The sequence below is a fragment of the Dendrobates tinctorius genome, unplaced genomic scaffold, assembly GCF_039654945.1.
Source record: "Dendrobates tinctorius isolate UK_male_01 unplaced genomic scaffold, ASM3965494v1 ptg000028l, whole genome shotgun sequence".
In the NCBI taxonomy this organism is placed as follows: domain Eukaryota; kingdom Metazoa; phylum Chordata; class Amphibia; order Anura; family Dendrobatidae; genus Dendrobates; species Dendrobates tinctorius.
The window spans coordinates 24790328-24813064 of NW_027361696.1; the positions used below are offsets into that span (position 1 = coordinate 24790328).

Sequence of the window (22737 nt, forward strand, 5' to 3'; positions counted from 1 at the left end):
CCCCATAAGTACTCTTAAAGGGGTTGTCCACCTTTGGGGATATTTTTTTTACTTAACTGCAAGTAATTGGGGCTAAACATCATTTTTTTGAAATTGGGATTCACTAAACATTTTGCACCTTCTGCAGCCTCCATGAAGTCCTGTCTAATTCTAGCTGCAGAATGAGTTACAGCAAAAGTGAGCCATGTACTAACCTGGCAGTAATCCCAAATTCTCAGCAGTTCATCAATCATCATCATCATCAAATAAATCGTAATCGACCTGCAGGACATCAAGCAAATTCGATAAACTCCAGTCCACACGTTTCAAGCCTTAACAATTGTTCCCATAACTACAGGTGCTTCTCAGTAAATTAGAATATCATCAAAAAGTGAATTTATTTCAGTTCTTCAATACAAAAAGTGAAACTCATATTATAGAGTCATGACAAACAGAGTGATCTATTTCACGTGTTTATTTCTGTTAATGTTGATGATTCTGGCTTACAGCCAATGAAAACCCAAAAGTCAATATCTCAGTAAATTAGAATAATTAACAAAAAACACCTGCAAAGGCTTCCTAAGAGTTTAGAAAGGTCCCTAAGTCTGTTTCAGTAGGCTCCACAATCATGGGGAAGGCTGCTGACGTGACAGATGTCCAGAAGGCAGTTATTGACACACTCCACAAGGAAAGTAAATTTTGCATTTTATTTGGAAATCAAGGTTCCAGAGTCTGGAGGAAGAGGGGAGAGGTCACAATCCAAGCTGCTTGAGGTCTAGTGTAAAGTTTCCACAGTCAGTGATGGTTTGGAGAGCCATGTCATCTGCTGGTGTAGGTCCACTGTGTTTTATCAATAGCAAAGTCAGCGCAGCGTCTACCAGGAAATTTTAGAGAACTTCATGCTTCTCTCTGCCAACAAGCTTTTTGGAGATGGATTAATTCTCCAGCAGGACTCGGCACCTCTCCACACTGCCAAAAGTACCAATACCTGGTTTACAAACAACAGTATCACTGTGCTTGATTGGCCAGCAAACTCACCTGACCTTAATGCCATATAGAATCTATGGGGTATTGTCAAGAGGAAGATAAGAGACACCAGAGCCAACAAAGCAGACGAGCTGAAGGCTGCTATCAAAGCAACCTGGGCTTCCATAACCCCTCAGCAGTGCCACAGGCTGATCGCCTCCATGCCACGCCGCATTGATGCAGTGATTGATGCAAAAGGAGCCCTGACCAAGTTTTGAGTGCATTTACAGATCATACATTTCAGTAGGCCAACATTTCAGATTTTAAAACGATTTTTCAAGCTGGTGTTATAAAGTATTCTAATTTGCTATGATAATGACTTTTGGGTTTTCATTGGCTGTAAGCCATAATCATCAACATTAACAGAAATAAACACATGAAATAGATCACTCTGTAATGACTCTATATAATATATGAGTTTCACTTTTTCTATTGATGAACTGAAATAAATTCACTTTGATGATATTCTAATTTATTGAGAAGCATTTGTAAGTCCTGTTAAAGGTTGAAACGCGTAAATTTTTAAAGTTTTATTAATCTGGTTAACTGGATATGTATCATTATGAAATGAAGAAATTAGCGCTGGAATGCTTGATGGAGTTTATCCAATATGCAGAAAGAGTATCCTACAGTGAGCACATATATCGATTTGAAGGGATAGTAGGTATTTCTTTTAGCTGTTTTTTTTTCTGGGGCACTGACCACATCAAAGTTGAATGTGCAAGAAACAAAGAGCCTATAAAAGCCAAGTTATTATTTTTTTTAAATAAGACCCAGTTGCAAAAATAATTTTTAGCCTCATATTCAACCATTTAAATAAAAAAAAGTCCCCAATGGTGATTCAGAATTAAAGGATCGTATTAACAATTGTGTTTATCCATATGGTTTTTTTTTTTACCCAGAATGAATTGTGCATAGACCATCGGCACTTCTGGGAGGGAGTCTTGTTGTATTTTATTTGTATCTTGTTTCGTATAGTTAAATAATTGTTATCTTCTGTAAACTCCATTTTTATGTAACTAGAGACAACTAAAAGAAAAAAACGTTCCATGGTAAAGAAAATTCAAACTCCATGTATCCCATAAAGGAAACATACGCCAAGCCAAAAAAATCTGCAGAATGTCGTGAATGCAAGATGTGCGCCATTACTTATGTTGTGCAGTGACCTTGGAGGCCTGGAGATGGATGAAGTACTGACCTACAGTAAAGAGGATGCTCAATAGTGGAAAGAATAGGACTGGACGGTGGGCAGCGGGGCGTCTTAGGGATGGCGAGTATTTAGGTGACTATTATTTTACTATATCATGCACCAGAAAACTATATACAGTGGGGAAAAAAAGTATTTAGTCAGTCAGCAATAGTGCAAGTTCCACCACTTAAAAAGATGAGAGGCGTCTGTAATTTACATCATAGGTAGACCTCAACTATGGGAGACAAACTGAGAAAAAAAAATCCAGAAAATCACATTGTCTGTTTTTTTTTCCTTTTAATTGCATATTATGGTGGAAAATAAGTATTTGGTCAGAAACAAAATTTCATCTCAATACTTTGTGATATATCCTTTGTTGGCAATGACAGAGGTCAAACGTTTTCTGTAAGTCTTCACAAGGTTGCCACACACTGTTGTTGGTATGTTGGCCCATTCCTCCATGCAGATCTCCTCTAGAGCAGTGATGTTTTTGGCTTTTCGCTTGGCAACACGGACTTTCAACTCCCTCCAAAGGTTTTCTATAGGGTTGAGATCTGGAGACTGGCTAGGCCACTCCAGGACCTTGAAATGCTTCTTACGAAGCCACTCCTTCGTTGCCCTGGCGGTGTGCTTTGGATCATTGTCATGTTGAAAGACCCAGCCACGTTTCATCTTCAATGCCCTTGCAGATGGAAGGAGGTTTGCACTCAAAATCTCACGATACATGGCCCCATTCATTCTTTCATGTACCCGGATCAGTCATCCTGGCCCCTTTGCAGAGAAACAGCCCCAAAGCATGATGTTTCTACCACCATGCTTTACAGTAGGTATGGTGTTTGATGGATGCAACTCAGTATTCTTTTTCCTCCAAACACGACAAGTTGTGTTTCTACCAAACAGTTCCAGTTTGGTTTCATCAGACCATAGGACATTCTCCCAAAACTCCTCTGGATCATCCAAATGCTCTCTAGCAAACTTCAGACGGGCCCGGACATGTACAGGCTTAAGCAGTGGGACACGTCTGGCACTGCAGGATCTGAGTCCATGGTGGCGTAGTGTGTTACTTATGGTAGGCCTTGTTACATTGGTCCCAGCTCTCTGCAGTTCATTCACTAGGTCCCCCCGCGTGGTTCTGGGATTTTTGCTCACCGTTCTTGTGATCATTCTGACCCCACGGGGTGGGATTTTGCGTGGAGCACCAGATCGAGGGAGATTATCAGTGGTCTTGTATGTCTTCCATTTTCTAATTATTGCTCCCACAGTTGATTTCTTCACTCCAAGCTGGTTGGCTATTGCAGATTCAGTCTTCCCAGCCTGGTGCAGGGCTACAATTTTGTTTCTGGTGTCCTTTGACAGCTCTTTGGTCTTCACCATAGTGGAGTTTGGAGTCAGACTGTTTGAGGGTGTGCACAGGTGTCTTTTTATACTGATAACAAGTTTAAACAGGTGCCATTACTACAGGTAATGAGTGGAGGAAAGAGGAGACTCTTAAAGAAGAAGTTACAGGTCTGTGAGAGCCAGAAATCTTGATTGCTTGTTTCTGACCAAATACTTATTTTCCACCATAATATGCAAATAAAATGAAAAAAAAAACAGACAATGTGATTTTCTGGATTTTTTTTTCTCAGTTTGTCTCCCATAGTTGAGGTCTACCTATGATGTAAATTACAGACGCCTCTCATCTTTTTAAGTGGTGGAACTTGCACTATTGCTGACTGACTAAATACTTTTTTTCCCCACTGTATACCTACATAAACTTATACATCAGCATGAGATCGAAGTTTTTTGGTACACTACAGAGTATATAGTTATTTTCATTTTCAAACTAGCCAAAGATTTGACGAAGTTGTCAAATATTGCGTCCACACATTGTGTTTTTTTTTTCTGCTGCTTTTTTAATGCAAATTGTAAGCTGCGTTTTACAGTACCAGTAAAAGCTATGTGATTTTTTTTTTTCCCTGACTTATTTGGAGAACTGTTGCGTTTGCGTTTTTGCGTTTTTTTTCACCCATAGAAAGCAATGAGTAGGTGCAAAAACACAGGAAAAAAACACCAGGTGTGATATGGTGTGTTAGGTATCATTCTGTCTATGTTCATATTTTTATTGATTTTAGGAGTGTCGTCTTGTCGCTCTGTATCATTCTGTGTATTCCCTCTAATGTGACGACACAGCATTTAATCTCAATTATTCAGACGGCTGTTTTCAGTTGGTCAAGAACCATAGACTGTTGTCATATGAGTCTTAAAAGTTGACTCTTGATATTTTTGAATGGCTGCTGTTTTCCTCTTATATCAGCTCATGCAGGGTATTGTCTGCTACCTTGCAACCCAGGGAAGCAGGGTCATTGAACAATCGATGTTTGATAATATGTTGATTGATTATTGTGAGGGGGACCCTGTGTCTTGTTGACCTGCAGAGCAGAGGACAATCCATGCATAGAGAGAGTTCTGCAACAACCTAGTCAGATAAATTGATTTTTCAGTTGCAGAAATGTCTGCATCAAAATCTGCTGTTGGTTGCACAGAAAAGGGTTTTTTTTTACTGCTGACAGGAATGGGCAGAACTGCAGGGACCCATTTAATCGGTACCCGCTCTTTGATCAGATCACTGAGATTAGTCAGTGAATCTTTCTGACCCATCACAGCACATGGTTGCCAAAACGGCTGAAGTATCATCACTTTCCTGCATGATCACAGCAGGAGCTTGGCGCAGCTAAATGCCGAGCTCTTGCGGTAACAGACAGTGATGGTGCCAGCCCTGACGCTGGTTGAGAAACCTTCCAGATCTGTGATCAATAACGATCACGAGATTTGCAAGGCTGTAAGAAGGAGTGGGCTCCCTCTCCCACCCCAATCACGGGGAGATGGTTGTCATGGTGCTCCAGGTAAGGCTGGTTTCACGTATCAGTTTTTTGGCGTCAGTCACAATCCGTCGGTGCGAATTACAGTTCTCAATATATTGTGTACTGCATTTGTTGTATTGCATGCAAAATGCATTACATTGGCTGCACACCCCGTAAAATAAAGAAACGTATTGCAGAACATCTTACCAACATTTCGAATAAAAATGCTGGTTATTCGGGTGCAGCAAAGCATTTTGTGAATGGACATCAGGGTGACACCACTCATTTTGCCTTTTTTGCTTCAGATAAAATTTCTCATCCCATCCAGGGCTGTAACAAACAAAGAATGTTAATCACTCGTGAAGCTTATTGGATTCTGAAGTTGGACACAAAATTTCCTAAAGGTATGAACTCTAGAAATGATTTGTTTTATTTTTATTAACATTTGTTTTTTCGTTCAAATTTTGCAACCACATCTTGTGCATTTGTAATTAATGAATGTAACGTTCTGATTGATTTCCTACGTGTATTTAATGATGTGTCTTTCTATGTTGTATATTCTATGACTAAGGGTGCAACAAACGCACCTGAAACACATCAGGTTACTGGTTTTTAAATATGGCTTGACATGACTTAATAAAGTTTCTGGATTTCAATTGCAGTGTGCCGTCACCCACTTTTTATTATGATTGCTGTGTTACCTTTACACTGACACTATACAATGTATACTGATGAAGGCAGACCCCGAAACGCGCGTCGGGGTCGGGCGTTTACTGGGAACCTGGCACTAACTGATATTAGGTATTCATTGTCATCTTTGTAAACATGTGTCTCTGATAATTGTATATAGTATGGCATGGCCATTTAGTTTGCAGCACATAGGTGCATATAGAGGTGGAGTTCATTAACCCCAACTATAATGGCACCAGTTTACAGCATATAAATGTGTATTGTGGAATCGTATACTTACTCCTATTATATTGGCACCGGTCTGCAGTGAAATATGAATGCCTATACTATTTAGTATCTGTATTTATTGTTCATTATTTGCTATTATACCTCAATTTTTATTATAATCACTTGTACTTTAGGTGTATTGACATTTTCTATATTAATTCACTTAGATTTGGATCGCATGTTTAATCTATGCCAATTATGTTATGTTGTATACATTTTGGCAAAACCTTTGTATACATTTTGGTAAAAATTCTATTATGACATATGTTATTTAAATTTTATACATTTTTTTACACTTGCACTTTATTGTGGACACTTAATTATAATTATACTTATTTTTATGTGCAAATTTATTGATGCCTCATTGGTTTCCAGTATTTCCCTTTATTGGTATTGGGATCTCACCCTTCTTTGCATATATATATATTTTTTTGTATATGTTTTAATCATCAGAATAAAAATTCTTTTATTGGATACTAGTTCGGTTTTTCGTAGTCTGAACTGTATACTGTATACAGAGGTCCTGTGTATAATGTCACTAGTGATCACTGTATTACCTGTACACTGACACTGTATACTATATATAGAGCTTGTGTGTATAATGACACTGGTGATCCCTGTATTACCTGTACATGGACACTATATACAGAGCTCCTGTGTATAATGTCACCGGTGATCACTGTATTACCTGTCCACTGACACTATATACAGAGCTCCAGTACATAATGTCACAGGTGATCATTGTATTACCTGTACACTGACACTATATATAGAGTTCCTGTGTATAATGTCACTGGTGATCCATGTATTACCTGTACACGGACACTGTGTATAATGTCACTGTGTATAATGTCACTGGTGATCACTGTATTATCTGTACACTGACAATATATACAGAGCTCTTGTGCATAATGTCACTGGTGATCACTGTATTACCTGTACACTGACACTATATATAGAGCTCCTGTGTATAATGTCACTGGTAATCCATGTATTACCTGTACACGGACACTGTGTATAATGTCACTGTGTATAATGTCACTGGTGATCACTGTATTATCTGTACACTGACAATATATACAGAGCTCCTGTGTATAATGTCACTGGTGATCACTGTATTACCTGTACACTGACAATATATACAGAGCTCTTGTGTATAGTGTCACTGGTGATCACTGTATTACCTGTACACTGACACTATATACAGAGCTCCTGTGTATAATGTCACTTAGCATTGTGTTTTTTTTTTATTAACGATCAGTATTGTAGTATTCGGTCACTACATGGTGGTAATATCTGGTCATGGTGTGGTGGTATTTGTTCCTTGTATGTAGTTTTACAGGTTACTATGTGGTGGTAGTATGTGGCCTGGTTAGGGTGTGATGTTTGTCCTTTGTATGTGGTATTAATGGTCATTTAAAAAAAAGTGTGTGTCTCATTCCCTTAAAGAAAAATACATAAAAATATATTTATATTTAACAGGGTAGAGTAGAGTAGGGTCCAGCCAAAAGAGTCTACCGTGTCATGGTGGTGGCTTAAAAATTCTTTTGGCCAGAACAAAAGCTGCTGGTTATGAATGTGACCTGGTGTTTGATGGGAGCTGTTAATATCTGATTGGTGAGGACATGGTGGTGAGGACAAGTTGAGTTTTCCCAAGCGTGGGTGGTGGGATTGTAGAAGGTTCGAAAGGTGGAGGCGGAGCTGGGGTGGAGCCTGGGCAGAGTCTCAAGGAGGCCTGAAAATTTTGCTAGTATGGGACCTCGAAATTCCTAGTGGCAGCCCTGGAGGCGCTGTCTTTACGGATTCATTTCCCATCACAAAGAAGAAGCTGGGCAGGGGGGTGTAATACCGTTCAGGGGTGACGCTCCTGTGCAGGTGATGTGCTGGGAACCTCACTTCATACACAGATACTTCAGATGCTTCCTGCATGCACACATCATCTCAAAGAGAGAAAGGGAATTGCACATGCTCGGCCAGTAGAAGAGGGTTAGCTGAACAGACAGAGCCGTCAGTAGTTCTAACACTCTAACACTAGAGGGCACCATAACATAAGTACAGATCTTTTAAACGGAGTATCATTTTTAATTCATTTAAATTACAAAAATATGTATTTACAAGATGACACAACCCCTTTAAGAAATAGCTCATTTCCTAAGGCCTGTTTCACACCTCCGTTTTTTGACGTCAGTTGCAATCCATGAAAGATGCGAAAAATGGATCCGTTTCCGTTGTGACACCAACGTGTGCCACCGGACCGTTGTTTTGACGGATCCGCCGAAGTTGGAGTTTTAAAGGAACCGCAGCCTGGAAAAGGGGAGAGAGAGAGAGAAAGACTTTTCGCCGCTTCCAGAATGGAGTTTCAGGGTTAAAATGTTCCCGGAGCATGCGCAGTTACAAATAGCGGACCGTCAAGGTCCGTCATCTATGTGGATGGGACTCATAAACCTGTTCCAAAACTGTCAGCAATAAATTACTAGGTGCGAACATTCGGTAATAAGTTCTTTGAAGAAAAACAATCAATCAGTTATTAAGGTGGCGGGAAACGTGTTGGAATCCCTATATGGTGTCCTGTCATATTATTTGATTAGTATATATTATCGTATGTGGACATTTACATTTGTTCTATTATTGTTGGGGTCAATGTTTTATCCAAAGTCATTTTTTTATGTCTTTTTACATCAATGAGACATACATTAGACCAGGGTGATTGATAGGGTAAGTAGCTTTCCAAGGAGGAGATACAACCAACCACGACTGTAAAACCTATCTATTCCTGGGAAAGATTGCCACCCAACTTTCCCAGGAATAGATCAGTTCTGCTGTCACTGTGCAAACTTTCCTAAGAATCGGCTTTTCCAAAGATTCAGATTTCTCAATAGCACAGACATCTAACAGCGGCTGACAAATAAATAACATAGGAGGAGGCACTAATTTCAGGTTGTCGTCGGTGCCTGTGGACCCCCCAACATCTGGTCACTGCTAAATATAATCTATACATAAATACATTTATATTACAATCCCCCACCCCATTCTACCCCATCAATACTAAAATTGAAAGAATTACAATTTGTTTTCAGGGTAAATTTGAGCTTATTTGTCTAATATTGAAATATCAAAATGTTATAATTTATTTTACATGTTATTAAACAACAGTTAACCATTAATGTTTCATTTCTTTTGGGGAGGTGATTCATTTGCTTTAAAGGGTCAATATTTGTCCCAATTCTGGAGGCTACATGCACGGCGGCTGTATCTGTGACGTACAGGATATACTTACTCATCCCAGTCTGCCTCCATCATCCCCAGAGACTTTTCCTGCAAACAGAAAGAAATTGAATGTCTGCTATCCCAGAACATTTATCGATAGACGTCACACTTTACACTTCATCAATGTCATGTGACTGGACTAACTACAAGTACATTCTCCGACCCATGGCTGTCGTCTATCGCTGATTGTGTGCAAGCAAATCAGAATTTTTCTTAAATTTTTATTTGCCCTAATTAATTGAAAAATACAAATAGGAATTTGGCAAAAATTATTCAAATGCTGAACTATGGGTTAATGTGCCAAGGGCGGTCCGTGACCGCCCCTGACACATAGTGCCGGGTGTCAGCTGTGATAATCAGCTGACACCCGGCCGCGTTCAGGGGGGCACTGCTGATCGCTAGGACGTACTATCCCGTCCTTGCAAATTAAGTCCCAGGGCACATGGACGGGATAGTACGTCATATGTCAGAAAGGGGTTAAAGAAAAATACATAAAAATATATTTATATTTAATAGGGTAGAGTAGAGTAGGGTCCGGCGTCTTATTGACGCCTCTCCATTATTAACCAGGCTTAATGTCACCTTTCAATAGCAAGGTGACATTAACCCCTTATTACCCCATATCCCACCGCTACACGGCAGTGGGAAGAGAGAGGCTAAGCGCCGGAATTGGCGCATCTTATAGATGCCCAATTTCTGGGGCGGCTGTGGGCTGGTATTTGTAGCCGGGGGGGCTAAGGAGAGTAAAACTAATCCCAAGCTGTTCTTCAACTATATCAATAGTAAAAGAATCAAAAGTGAAAGTGTGAGGAAAGTATGGTTGTAGATGATGAGGAAAAAGCTAACATATTAAACACCTTCTTCTCGGTATTCACGGTGGAAAATGAAATGCAGAGAGACAAAGAAAACCCTATAATAAGGGTCACCAATCTATCCCAAGAAGAGGTGCAAATCCGGCCAAATAAGATTAAAATAGATAAATCTCCGGGTCCGGATGGCATACACCCACGAGTACTAAGAGAACTAAGTAATGTAATAGACAAACCATTATTTCTTATATTTAGAGACTCTATAGCGACGGGGTCTGTTCCACAGGACTGGCGCATAGAAAATGTGGTACCAATATTCAAAAAAGGCTCTAAAAGTGAACCTGGAAATTATAGACCAGTAAAGACTTTACTTAACCTCTATTGTTGGTAAAATATTTGAAGGGTTTCTGAGGGATGTTATTCTGGATTATCTCAATGAGAATAACTGTTTAACTCCATATCAGCATGGGTTTATGAGGAATCTCTCCTGTCAAACCAATCTAATCAGTTTTTATGAATAGGTAAGCTATAGACTGGACCAAGGTGAGTCATTGGACGTGGTATATGTTGATTCTTCCAAAGCGTTTGATACCATGCCACACAAGAGGTTGGTACACAAAATGAGAATGCAGAGTCTGGGGGAAAATGTGTGTAAATGGGTAAGTAACTGGCTTATTGATAGAAAGCAGAGGGTGGTTATAAATGGTATATTCTCTAACTGGGTCGCTATGACCCCTGGTGGCAGGGGTCGGTGTTGGGACCTATTCTCTTCAACATATTTATTAACGATCTGGTAGAAGGTTTACACAGTAAAATATCGATATTTGCAGATGATACAAAACTATGTAAAGCAGTCAATACAAGAGAAGATAGTATTCTGCTACAGATGGATCTGGATAAGTTGGGAACTTGGGCCGAAAGGTGGCAGATGCAGTTTAACAATGATAAATGTAAGGTTATACACATGGGAAGAAGGAATCAATATCACCATTACACACTGAACGGGAAACCACTGGGTAAATCTGACATGGAGAAAAACTTGGGGATCCTAATTAATGATAAACTTACCTGGAGCAGCCAGTGCCAAGCAGCAACTGCCAAGGCAAACAGGATCACGGGGTGCATTAAAAGAGGTCTGGATACACATGATGAGAGCATTATACTGCCTCTGTACAAAACTCTGGTTAGCCCGCACATGGTGTACTCTGTACAGTTTTGGGCACCGGTGCTCAGGAAGGATATAATGGAACTAGAGCGGGTACAAAGGAGGGCAACAAAATTAATAAAGGGGATGGGGGAACTACAATACCCAGAGAGATTAGCAAAATTAGGATTATTTAGTCTAGAAAAAAAATGACTGAGGGGTGATCTAATAACCACGTATAAGTATATAAGGGGACAATACAAATATCTCTCTGAGGATCTGTTTTAACCAAGGAAGGTGACGGTCACAAGGGGGCATTCTCTGTGTTTGGAGGAGAAAAGGTTTTTCCACCAACATAGAAGAGGATTCTTTACAGTTAGGGCAGTGAGAATCTGGAATTCCCTGCCTGAGGAGGTGGTGATGGCGAACTCAGTCGAAGGATTCAAGATAGGCCTGGATGTCTTCCTGGAGTGTAACAATATTGTATCTTACAGTTATTGTTAGGTTCTTTAGAAGGACATAGATCTGGGGATTTATTCTGACAGAATTTTATAGGCTGAACTGGATGGACTAATGTCTTTTTTCGGACTTACTAACTATGTTACTATGTTACTATGTTAATATCCACGGCCCCTTCCTAGGCGATGAATATCAGCCTGCGGCTGTCTGCGTAGCCTTTCTGGCTATAAAATATAGGGGGACCCCACGCCATTTTTTTTTTCATTTTTTTATTAAACATTGTTCATTAATAAACATGGATATGGATATATCTATAGATATATCTATGGAAATATCTATGGAAATATCTTTGGATATATCTATTGAAATATCTATACAAAAAAACCTGACCAGCACCTCCTAAGTGTGAATAGGTGCAAGCTGCAGTGACTGCAAAACATATATGACAAAGACACAGCAGCACCATGTGAATGTCAAGACATATGATATCAATGGAAATAACAATTTCCAAATGCTCTGTCCCTCAGAAAGATGAACTTACAAAAGCGAAGGTTCTTAGCGCATGATTTGGCCAATTCATGTGTGCCCGTCAACCGCGGCAAGGTGACACTTCTCTGACGGGTCCTGTCTAAACTAGAGTTGAGCGACTTTGGTCGGATCGGGTTTCACGAAACAAAATTTGTTTCAGATGAAACTGGTCCGACTAGGGCAAAAACAGTCGGAGTTTCATCCGAAACCCGACCCCAATGCAAGTCAATGGGGAATAAAAGTCGGCATTGAGCGGATGACATTCATCCACTCAATGCCGACTTTTATTCCCCATTGACTTGCATTGGGGTCGGGTTTCGGATGAAACTCCGACTTTTTTTGCCCTAGTCGGACCAGTTTCATCTGAAACAAATTTTGTTTTGTGAAACCCGATCCGACCAAAGTCGCTCAACTCTAGTCTAAACCCTTCCATATGCTACTGTACATGCCACTTTCTGGTTAAAAAGCCTACAATAATGGACAAACATGTCTCTCCTGGGTTAATGGGAGGAGAGCAAGTGTCAGAGCAGAGGGAGTCACACCCCCAAAATAGCTATACTAGCTTGCTGAGGGACAGAGCATTTGGAAATTGTTATTTCCATTGATATCATATGTCTTGGCATTCCCAGGGTGCTGCTGTTTCTTTTTCATATATGTTTTGCAGTCACTGCAGCTTGCACCTATTCACACTTAGGAGGTGCTGGTCAGGTTTTTTTGTATAGCTATTTTGGGGGTGTGACTCCCTCTGCTTTGACACAGCACTCCCCCCATTAATCTGCAGGTGTTCTCAACCATTTCTACTTGCCCATTCAAATTGGAGGCTTGCAGCCCAGGAAAGGAAAGACATGTTTGTCCATTATAGTAGGTTTTTAACCAGAAAGTGGCATATACAGTAGGATATGGGTTTAGACAGGACCCGTCAGAGAAGTGTCACCTTGCCGCGGTTGATGGGCACACATGAATTGGCCAAATCATGCGCTAAGAACCTTTGCTTTTGTAAGTACATCTTGCTGAGGGACAGAGCGTTTGGAAATTGTTATTTCCATTGACATCATAAGTCTTGGCATTCACAGGGTGCTGCTGTGTCTTTTTCATATATGGAAATATCTATGGATATTTCTATAGATATATACATAGATATATCGATCTATCCCATATTTATCTATCTATCTATCTATCTGTGTGTGTAATGGAGTGTGGTTTGGACAAATGTATAAGAGGAGGTTGGACAGAAATGACATCACAAATCTTTTTTTTTTGTTAACATCTTTATTTAGCTTACAAAAATGCATACAAATCCGCAGGCAAAACCGCACTGAAAAACCGCATCAAAACCGCATCATAAACACATCTGCGTTTTCTGCCAAGAGCTGCTGTTTTTGTGTGGAAAAATCCGAGGGAGAATCCGCACTGTGTGCACATACCTTTTGTGCGGATTTCACCTGCGGAATCCGCACAAAGAATTGACATGCTGCAGAAATGAACTCGCAGCGTTTATGCTGCGGATTTTTCTGTAGCATGTGCACAGCGTTTTTTGTTTTACATTGAAATTATGGTACTGTACAATGCAGGAGAATCGGCTGCGGATCCGCAGAAAAATCCACAACGTGTGTACAGACCCTAATAAGATGCTTCAGATTGAAGATAGAGGAGGGAGGGGTTTGGGTGTGTTTTGAAGTGGGTGTGCTTGTTGCTGGTTTAGGTTGCTTTCACACATCCGGCACGATGCGGCAAAATTTAGAACAACCGGATCCGGCACCGGATCCGGTTTTGTCCCATAGAGTTATATTGTCGCCGCACCGTGCCGGATGGGTATGCGGTGCGTCCGTTTTTTGCCGGATACGGCAAGAAGTAGCCATCCGGCGTCTGCAAAAAACGTTCACTGCAACGTTTTTTGACAGCGCCGGACCGGTTTTTCTCACAGCGCATGCGCGAAGACTGTGAGTGTCACGCTGCTCTTAAAAGTGTGGGCGCCACCGTATCCGGCCACACAGGCATCTGGTGTCTCCGGCAAATCCCAGATCCGCCCCTACAGCTTTTCGCCGCACGGCGCCGTAGACAAAAAGCCGGATGTGTGAAAGAAGCCTTACAGGCCAGTGCAATGCATCATGGAACTTGTAGTATTAAAGCACAATAAGTCAGGAGAAAGGAAGTTGTCGATTAACCCCATGAGAGCTGGAGCCAGCACTGAAAATGTGCTGTGAGAGGATGATAAAAGGTAATATTGCTAAAATAAACACAGTGGATGTTTTTAGTGGCACATAATAGCAAGATTTATGAGAAAAAAAAAGTTATAGTAGTGGACAACTTCTTTAACTATCTTATCTTACACATCTAAATCCCTGCCTCTGTAGTGCCCCTACTGCACTATACTTCTCATAACCTCAGACTATGCTAAACCTTAGGCCTAACTATGTTGTTAAAGGGAAGGTGCCATCCCCCCAAAAATTTTTCAGCAATTGAGAAAATGCAAAGAATTAATGTTTACATTTTCTTAAAAAATATTATCATTTGTTTTTAATTTTGTAAAATATGAAAAATAATTTTAAAAAGTTTGGCATTTCCACTTGTTAACACTAGGGGGAGTAGATACTGAAATTTGGCACAAAAACCTAGTGTACAACTAGCTCACATTACTGTCCTGCAGTAATTATGGGCGTACAGTGTCCATGATGTTTGATTTTGATATATGATCATGCCCTAAAATGGACACTGTATGGGCGGAATCTGCTGACATGGGTGTGGTGTCACTCCTCTCCTCCCCTTCTGGGTGCTTGCTAAGGGAAAAGAGAGGATGACATCTAGGAACACAGTGAGCAGCCATTTTGATGAGGCCTGCAAAGTTACTGACTGTCTTTTCATGTAAAGTCTGGATCAGAACAGGTCACCAATCAGCAGAAATGTTTCCTGGATTTCTGTGGAGCAGACAAGAAGACAGTCCATCCATGTGTATATAACACAGCGCGCTATGTAAAATCCCTGGCACCGAACAGGGCACCCCCCATAGACCAGCACACTGCTCTCCTGAAATACTCTGTGCTGCTGTCACCCTGCTCCTTCCACCATATATCAGGCCCTGTCACCCCACTTTCACACATCGCCAGGACAGGATCTGAGGAGAGGAATGGGGTCTTCGGTCACCGAGGATGGCAGGCAGCAAGGATTCTGGGAGCAGGGTGACAGCAGCACAGAGTATTTCAGGAGAGCAGTGTGCTGGTCTATGGGGGGGCACAGAGGGAGATATATGGTGGAGGGAGCAGGGTGACAGCAGCACAGAGTATTTCAGGAGAGCAGTGTGCTGGTCTATGGGGGGGCACAGAGGGAGATATATGGTGGAGGGAGCAGGGTGACAGCAGCACAGAGTATTTCAGGAGAGCAGTGTGCTGGTCTATGGGGGGCACAGAGAGCGATATATGGTGGAGGAGCAGGGTGACAGCAGCACAGAGTATTTCAGGAGAGCAGTGTGCTGGCCTATGGGGGGTACAGAGGGAGATATATGGGGGAGGAGCAGGGTGACAGCAGCACAGAGTATTTCAGGAGAGCAGTGTGCTGGCCTATGGGGGGCACAGAGGGAGATATATGGTGGAGGAGCAGGGTGACAGCAGCACAGAGTATTTCAGGAGAGCAGTGTGCGGGTCTATGGGGGGCACAGAGGGAGATATATGGGGGAGGAGCAGGGAGACAGCAGCACAGAAATCCAGGAAACATTTCTGCTGATTGATGGCCTGTTCTGATCCAGACTTTGCATGCAAAGACCCCATTCCTCTCCTCAGATCCTGTCCTGGCGATGTGTGAAAGCGAGGCGACAGGCGCAGTCCGGGGTGATGCAGGGAAGCAGGCTGGGAGGGGGAATGGAGCCATACAGTAACGATAAAAATGAGACCCCTCTCTTCAGCTGCTTCACCAGCCCTCCCCTGACTGCACCTATTACCCCTGACCCATGTGCAGGTGCTCAACCAGAACCACCCTAGAATGGGTCCCCTTTTAGCAGATCACAAATAATACCGCCATATACTTCACACACAATGCCGCCATATACTGTAGATCATACACAATACCACCATGTAGATCACACATAAAACCAGCAGGGTGACAGCAGCACAGAGTATTTCAGGAGAGCAGTATCACACGGCAGAGAATTAGATACACGGCTCAGCAGACAGTATCGCACAGGAGAGGATTAGATACACGGTTCAGCAGTCAGTATCACAAAGGAGAGGATTAGATACACGGCTCAGCAGACAGTATCACACAGGAGAGGATTAGGAATACGGCTCAGCAGTCAGTATCACACAGGAGAGGATTAGATACACGGCTCAGCAGACAGTATCACACAGGAGAGGATTAGATACACGGCTCAGCAGACAGTATCACACAGGAGAGGATTAGATACACGGCTCAGCAGTCAGTATCACACAGGAGAGGATTAGATACACGGCTCAGCAGACAGTATCACACAGGAGAGGATTAGATACACGGCTCAGCAGACAGTATCACACAGGAGAGGATTAGGCACACGGCTCAGCAGTCAGTATCACACAGGAGAGGATTAGATACACGGCTCAGCAGTCAGTATCACACAGGAGAGGATTAGATACACGATTCAGCAGACAGTATCACACAGGATAGGATTAGATACACGGCTCAGCAGTCAGTATCACACAGGATAGGATTAGATACACGGCTCAGCAGTCAGTATCACACAGGATAGGATTAGATACACGGCTCAGCAGTCAGTATCACACAGGATAGGATTAGATACACAACTCAGCAGACAGTATCACACAGGATAGGATTAGATACACAACTCAGCAGACAGTATCACACAGGATAGGATTAGATACACAGCTCAGCAGTCAGTATCACACAGGAGAGGATTAGATACATGGCTCAGCAGTCAGTATCACACAGGAGAGGATTAGATACACGGCTCAGCAGACAGTATCACACAGGAGAGGATTAGGCACACGGCTCAGCAGTCAGTATCACACAGGAGAGGATTAGATACACAGCTCAGCAGTCAGTATCACACAGGATAGGATTAGATACACGGCTCAGCAGTCAGTATCACACAGGATAGGATTAGATACACGGCTCAGCAGTCAGTATCACACAGGAAAGGATTAGATACACAACTCAGCAGTCAGTATCACACAGGAGAGGATTAGATACACGGCTCAGCAGACAGTATCACACAGGAGAGGATTAGGCACACGGCTCAGCAGTCAGTATCACACAGGAGAGGATTAGATACATGGCTCAGCAGTCAGTATCACACAGGAGAGGATTAGATACACGATTCAGCAGTCAGTATCACACAGGAGAGGATTAGATACACGGCTCAGCAGTCAGTATCACAGATAGGATTAGATACACGGCTCAGCAGTCAGTATCACACAGGATAGGATTAGATACACAACTCAGCAGACAGTATCACACGGGATAGGATTAGATACACAGCCCAGCAGTCAGTATCACACAGGAGAGGATTAGATACATGGCTCAGCAGTCAGTATCACACAGGAGAGGATTAGATACATGGCTCAGCAGGCAGTATCACACAGGATAGGATTAGATACACAACTCAGCAGACAGTATCACACAGGATAGGATTAGATACACAGCTCAGCAGTCAGTATCACACAAGATAGGATTAGATACACAGCTCAGCAGTCAGTATCACACAGGAGAGGATTAGATACATGGCTCAGCAGACAGTATCGCTTAGGAGAGGATTAGGCACACGGCTCAGCAGTCAGTATCACACAGGAGAGGATTAGATACACGGCTCAGCAGGCAGTATCACAGGAGACAGTATTACAGATATGTCCACACTGGTTAAACTTCCAGCCCCCCCAATTATACACTAGACTATGGGCTGTATATGTCACTGTCCTCCTCAGACAGCCATAAAAGCTCTCATAGAAGCAAAGGTGTGAGATTACTGGAGATCACTGGGGCTGTGTGTGAGTGAGGAGGCGGAGACAGAGCAGGAGGACAGGGGAGTTGGGGCAGGAAGCACGGTGCAGAAAGTGGAGCTCAGCAGATAGCACTGGGCTACAGTAAAATGGCGCCCAGCCACACCTACAGCAGTGAATGGTGCAGCCCACAGGGGCGTGCCCAGTTCACTGCTAATGAGGCTGCAATGTGGGGTCGGGAACCGTCCGCAGTCTCCTATGTCCAGGGACAGCCATATTTGCAGACTGTATGAGTCCTCCACAGATCTGCAAATCAAGATGGCAGCACCCAGTGGCTACATTAAAACATTATTACAAACAAACCATAAATCCTAGTTAGTACGACATTTGCTTTAACAACATGTTTTGTTACTTACTCTTTTTTTGCAAATTATATAAAATTGCGGCACCTTCCCTTTAACTGTCCCTAACACAATACAGGTATATAAACATTTCATCACATGTAAACGTATACTATAAATGACATATACACATAATCACATTAGTAAAACATCCACAGCATACCCGGTTTGATCCAGTAGATATGCATCGAGGTGCAGGGGCGAAATCAGCCACCTGCACACCCCTTACAGAAACAAATGGGTTAAACCTACGCTGCAGTCAGGAGGATAATGAGAAGATAGCGATCCACAGAAGGCGACTTATTGATCGACGCATTTCAAAGTTTCAAGCTTCTTCATCAGGACAACCCCGGTGATCATCCATTTGTTTAACCCATTTGTTTCCAGCTCTCCCCAGTCACCCAGATCCTTAGTCTTGGGCTTGGCCTTTTCTCCTTCTCACTGACAGACCACTTGCTGCCTAGTACAATCCCCTCCTTCTTCCCCCGAGAGGAGCCATTATCACCAGATAATCGATCTTATAGATCACTGGATACCATGCGTCCTGTGTGGGGAGGACCCTGATGAGAAGATATACGTGACTCCTTGCACCGTTAATGTCGAGGATATGTCTTCCTACAAATCAAAATGATTTTCACACAAATGAATGTCCTGTGCTACATCGCTAATGCACAAGCAGGACCACCTGAAAAGACCCCATAACGTAGAGTCAACCGGCACAGTGCAACCACACAGACATAGCAGCGGTAATCTCACCAAGTCTTGTATCCGCTCACTGAAGCTCTCCGACTGGAAGGTGTAAACTATTTCTAAACTGTCCTCACGACAAAAAAGTATCAAGGAGGTACAATTAGTCACCTGGCTCTGAAGAAGGTTATTAGTGGTCGTGATGATTAATCAGATGACTGCCCTCTGATTGGATGGTGCTCATATTATAATATGACACTGTCCATTTCACGCCCCACTATGGCAAGGGCAGATAGAATATGTTTGGTAGTCTCATCTACATTGACACTACCAGTTACATTCTTACAATGCTGAATTACGACACTCAAGAAGTATAGAAAAATGGACGATCTTGTTGCCGGCCCCAGTGTTTGACTGTCATCCTAAGATTGTCCTAGTTGTGGCGCTAGACCTTCCTTGGAAACAAGAAAGGGACGGGTAGTTCTAAGCTGCTGACTGTGCCAGGAAATTTCTGCACAGTTCCCAGCAGAAGGTTGTTTTGTAAAAAAATTTGACCCCTTCCCTCTTCAGAAAACTCTGAATAAGCCCCGTCACAGCCGAAGGGAAGATTCATCTCAGTAGCATTAGGGTCACCAATAGAATGAGCGTTTTTCTGCAAAAGGGACCCTAGCGCTCCTCCAGACCATGCATACGGGACCATCTCTGTATAGGAAACTCCCTTTAAGAGTTTTAACGACGTACATAGGATATCCACATGAGGAGCAGAGAGGTTACATGGCCACTCTGCCTCAGCCGTCTGTAGACCACACCAAGAATCTTACCTGTATGATCACTGACAATCCCCCAAGAATGGGGAAGCAAACACATCTTCAAGGTCAAATAACAAGGACTTATGTCCACTCTTCCGATCCGGCCACTTCTGCACGATTGTAGAGGCCATGCTGCAGAGAAAAAGGTCACAGCTCCCATTCCTGATGTAAGAAACCAAAGAACAAAAAGCAATTAGTAACACAAAACCCCAAAAATGCAAATCATCCGAGCTCCTGTAATGGGTGACGTGTCAATAATCCATCTCACGGGTTTTCCATAAAAAAAATTGGGTAAATTCCTAGTAAAACTTTGTTTCCTACAGATGTTCCAGTTGACATTGGTTTGAGATCTTAACTTCTGAAGTCAGGACTGAAAAAGTATTTCAGGGTGTGATCAGGCTTTATGCTTTTTACTTCCTCTTTGTAAACATCCTGCCTGATATTCTACTTGCGCCTACTTAACCCTTAAGCATCCTCTTTCGCTGTGCAATTCCTCCCGACTCCACCATAAAAAAAAAGACTTGGTTCTATGCATTCACACCAAGAAAAAAAGGGAAATTGTGACTGTCAAAACCTCTGTCCCTTTCAAACTCCTCTTTCACTTCCAGTTGTGATGTATTTACACAGTGACTCCACCAGCAGAATAGTGAGTGCAGCTCTGGGGTATAATACAGGATGTAACTCCGGATCAGTAATGTAATGTATGTATACAGTGACTGCACCAGCAGAATAGTGAGCGCAGCTCTGGGGTATAATACAGGATGTAACTCAGGATCAGTAATGTAATGTATGTATACAGTGACTGCACCAGCAGAATAGTGAGTGCAGCTCTGGAGTATAATACGGGATGTAACTCAGGATCAGTAATATAATGTATTTACACAGTGACTCCACCAGCAGAATAGTGAGTGCAGCTCTGGACACACCCCAGAAGAGGAGGAGCATCGCAGCTGAGCGTCTGCAGGCTGGGGTTTTGCTAAGCTCCTGGGAAGGGAGGTTTTTTTTTCCTGCAAGGACTTTCCATCTGCCCCCTTCCCAGGAAAGAGGACTCTACCTGGGACTGAGCGCCGGGGCTGTGCCCCTGGCTCCCACCCTCCGGCAAGCCAGCTGGGGGTGGGGGGCCTCATCCACCACCAGGAGGCCCAAGGCACAGTCAGCCAGTCCCAGGGATGGGGAAAAAGCGGACCCCAGGGGGCCGCAAGGCTCCAGGGTCCGGGACCCCCGAAGTGAAGGCTGTGGCGGGCCCTTCCCCCGGAGGTGCAGCAGCCGGCAGAGGTGAGGCAGGGCCCCCCCTTAACATCTGGGGCTCCAAGGTTGCGGGAGAGCCAGCTACCACCTACGCCTCCCGCATTCATGCCCACCTCTCCGAGTACGAGGAGGCCGGCAAGCAGCTCAGGAGACTCCGGGGGGAGTTGGAGGGAGCCCGGGTGCTCAGTAAAAACAGGCTCCCTGCCTCAAAGAGAGCGGAGGTCACCGCCACGGTCAAGCGGCTGAAAGGGGAGATTCGGGCCCTGGAGGACCGGCGAAGTACCATCATGGCCGGCAGCGGCCCCTTCCAGGAGAAGCTGCAGAACGAGGACCGGTTCAGGGCCATGGCCGGTGGGTCTCCTGGGGGGTCAGGAGTCCCTGTCCAGGTGGAGGAAAGCGAGGAGGAGGAAGAGCAAGATGGCGCCCACACCACATCCGGGCCACCTCCACCTGAAGACCTGGCGGACACCAGCGTGAGCCAGGTAACATGCAGAGGGATAGCCCCCGAGCAGGTGGCCCTCCCGCTGGACTCCAGTAACGCGGAGGAAAGCGGGAGCGAGGGGGAGGATGGAGGGAGCGGGAGTAGTTCTGAGGGGGGCTGCCTCATCCTTAAACAAGTACGGCAGACTGAATCCCCAGCACGGTTTGGCACGCTGTTGTTTGGGTATGAGGTCTGCCCGGAGGATGAGGCAACCGGGAAGAGGAGAAACAGGAGGCGCAGGCGTAAGGTTTTTGCTCCTCTTCCCGGGGCCCCTCTGTCCTGCTATGTGGAACCCGCTACCCACCCCGGCTCGGGCCCTGTGGTGGGTCCGCAGCGAGGGAGCGGGGAGAGAGATGACTGTTGTGACGTGACTGTCGCATCTGGTGACAGTTCAGACCAGGGCAGCGACATGGAGGTCGGTGCTGGTTGTGGTGGTGGTGTCCAGGCTCAGCCCTCAGTGGCAGGGGGGGCTGGCCTGGCACCAGGTAAAGTTGGTACAGCCAGGGCCGCACCTCCGGCGGCGAGTGCTGGGGCTTCTGGACCCCCCACATACGGATCCGCTAAGTCTGGATCGCTAGTGGGGGTCCAGAAGCCTAGGAAGGGCGAACAAAACATCAAGCAGCAGCTGAGGCGGTGCAAAGTGCTGGTCGCTCCCATGTCGGCGCCTGTGGTGAGAGCGGGGTCTCCGGCACGTCGACCCAAAAAGGGGTCCGTGCAGGGGGCTCCGCCGCCGCTGGGCGACGAGGGGGAGTGGCCAGCCTTGCCTGTCTCAAGTGGTGGGCATAGGGTGGCGGCGGTGGTCCGTGAGGGGGGCGTGGCCTCCCCGAGTGTTGCCCGGCCTGCAAAGGCTGTGGCGTGCGGGGGGGGCATGTCCTCCTCGGCCGTCGTCCCACCCGCTGCGTCTGCGTCGCCCGGGGGGGGGCGTGGCCTCGCAAGGGGTCGCTGCTCTGCCCGTGGTGGCTGTGGCTGGTGGGGGGGGCGTGGCCTCAGCG

At 44.2% G+C, this 22737-nt stretch overlaps 1 protein-coding gene across 5 annotated transcripts in view; it reads right to left on the reverse strand.

Annotated features, from left to right (window-relative positions):
- LOC141085228 (uncharacterized) overlaps positions 1-20515 on the reverse strand; it is a 35057-nt gene extending 14542 nt beyond the window's left edge. Inside the window, exons 1-4 of one of the 5 annotated variants that reach the window (XM_073570490.1) lie at positions 20338-20453; positions 20029-20178; positions 9272-9309; positions 5245-5367 (exon numbers count right to left, since the gene is read on the reverse strand). In XM_073570490.1, the coding sequence (XP_073426591.1) occupies positions 5245-5367; positions 9272-9294 (146 nt within the window). In that variant the 5' untranslated portion in view covers positions 9295-9309; positions 20029-20178; positions 20338-20453. Of the gene's footprint in view, positions 1-5244; positions 5368-9271; positions 9310-19276; positions 19991-20028 lie in introns of those variants that run through there. The other 4 variants (XM_073570492.1, XM_073570491.1, XM_073570493.1 and 1 more) reach the window with 4 other exon arrangements.
- Positions 20516-22737: the final 2222 nt, after the last annotated feature.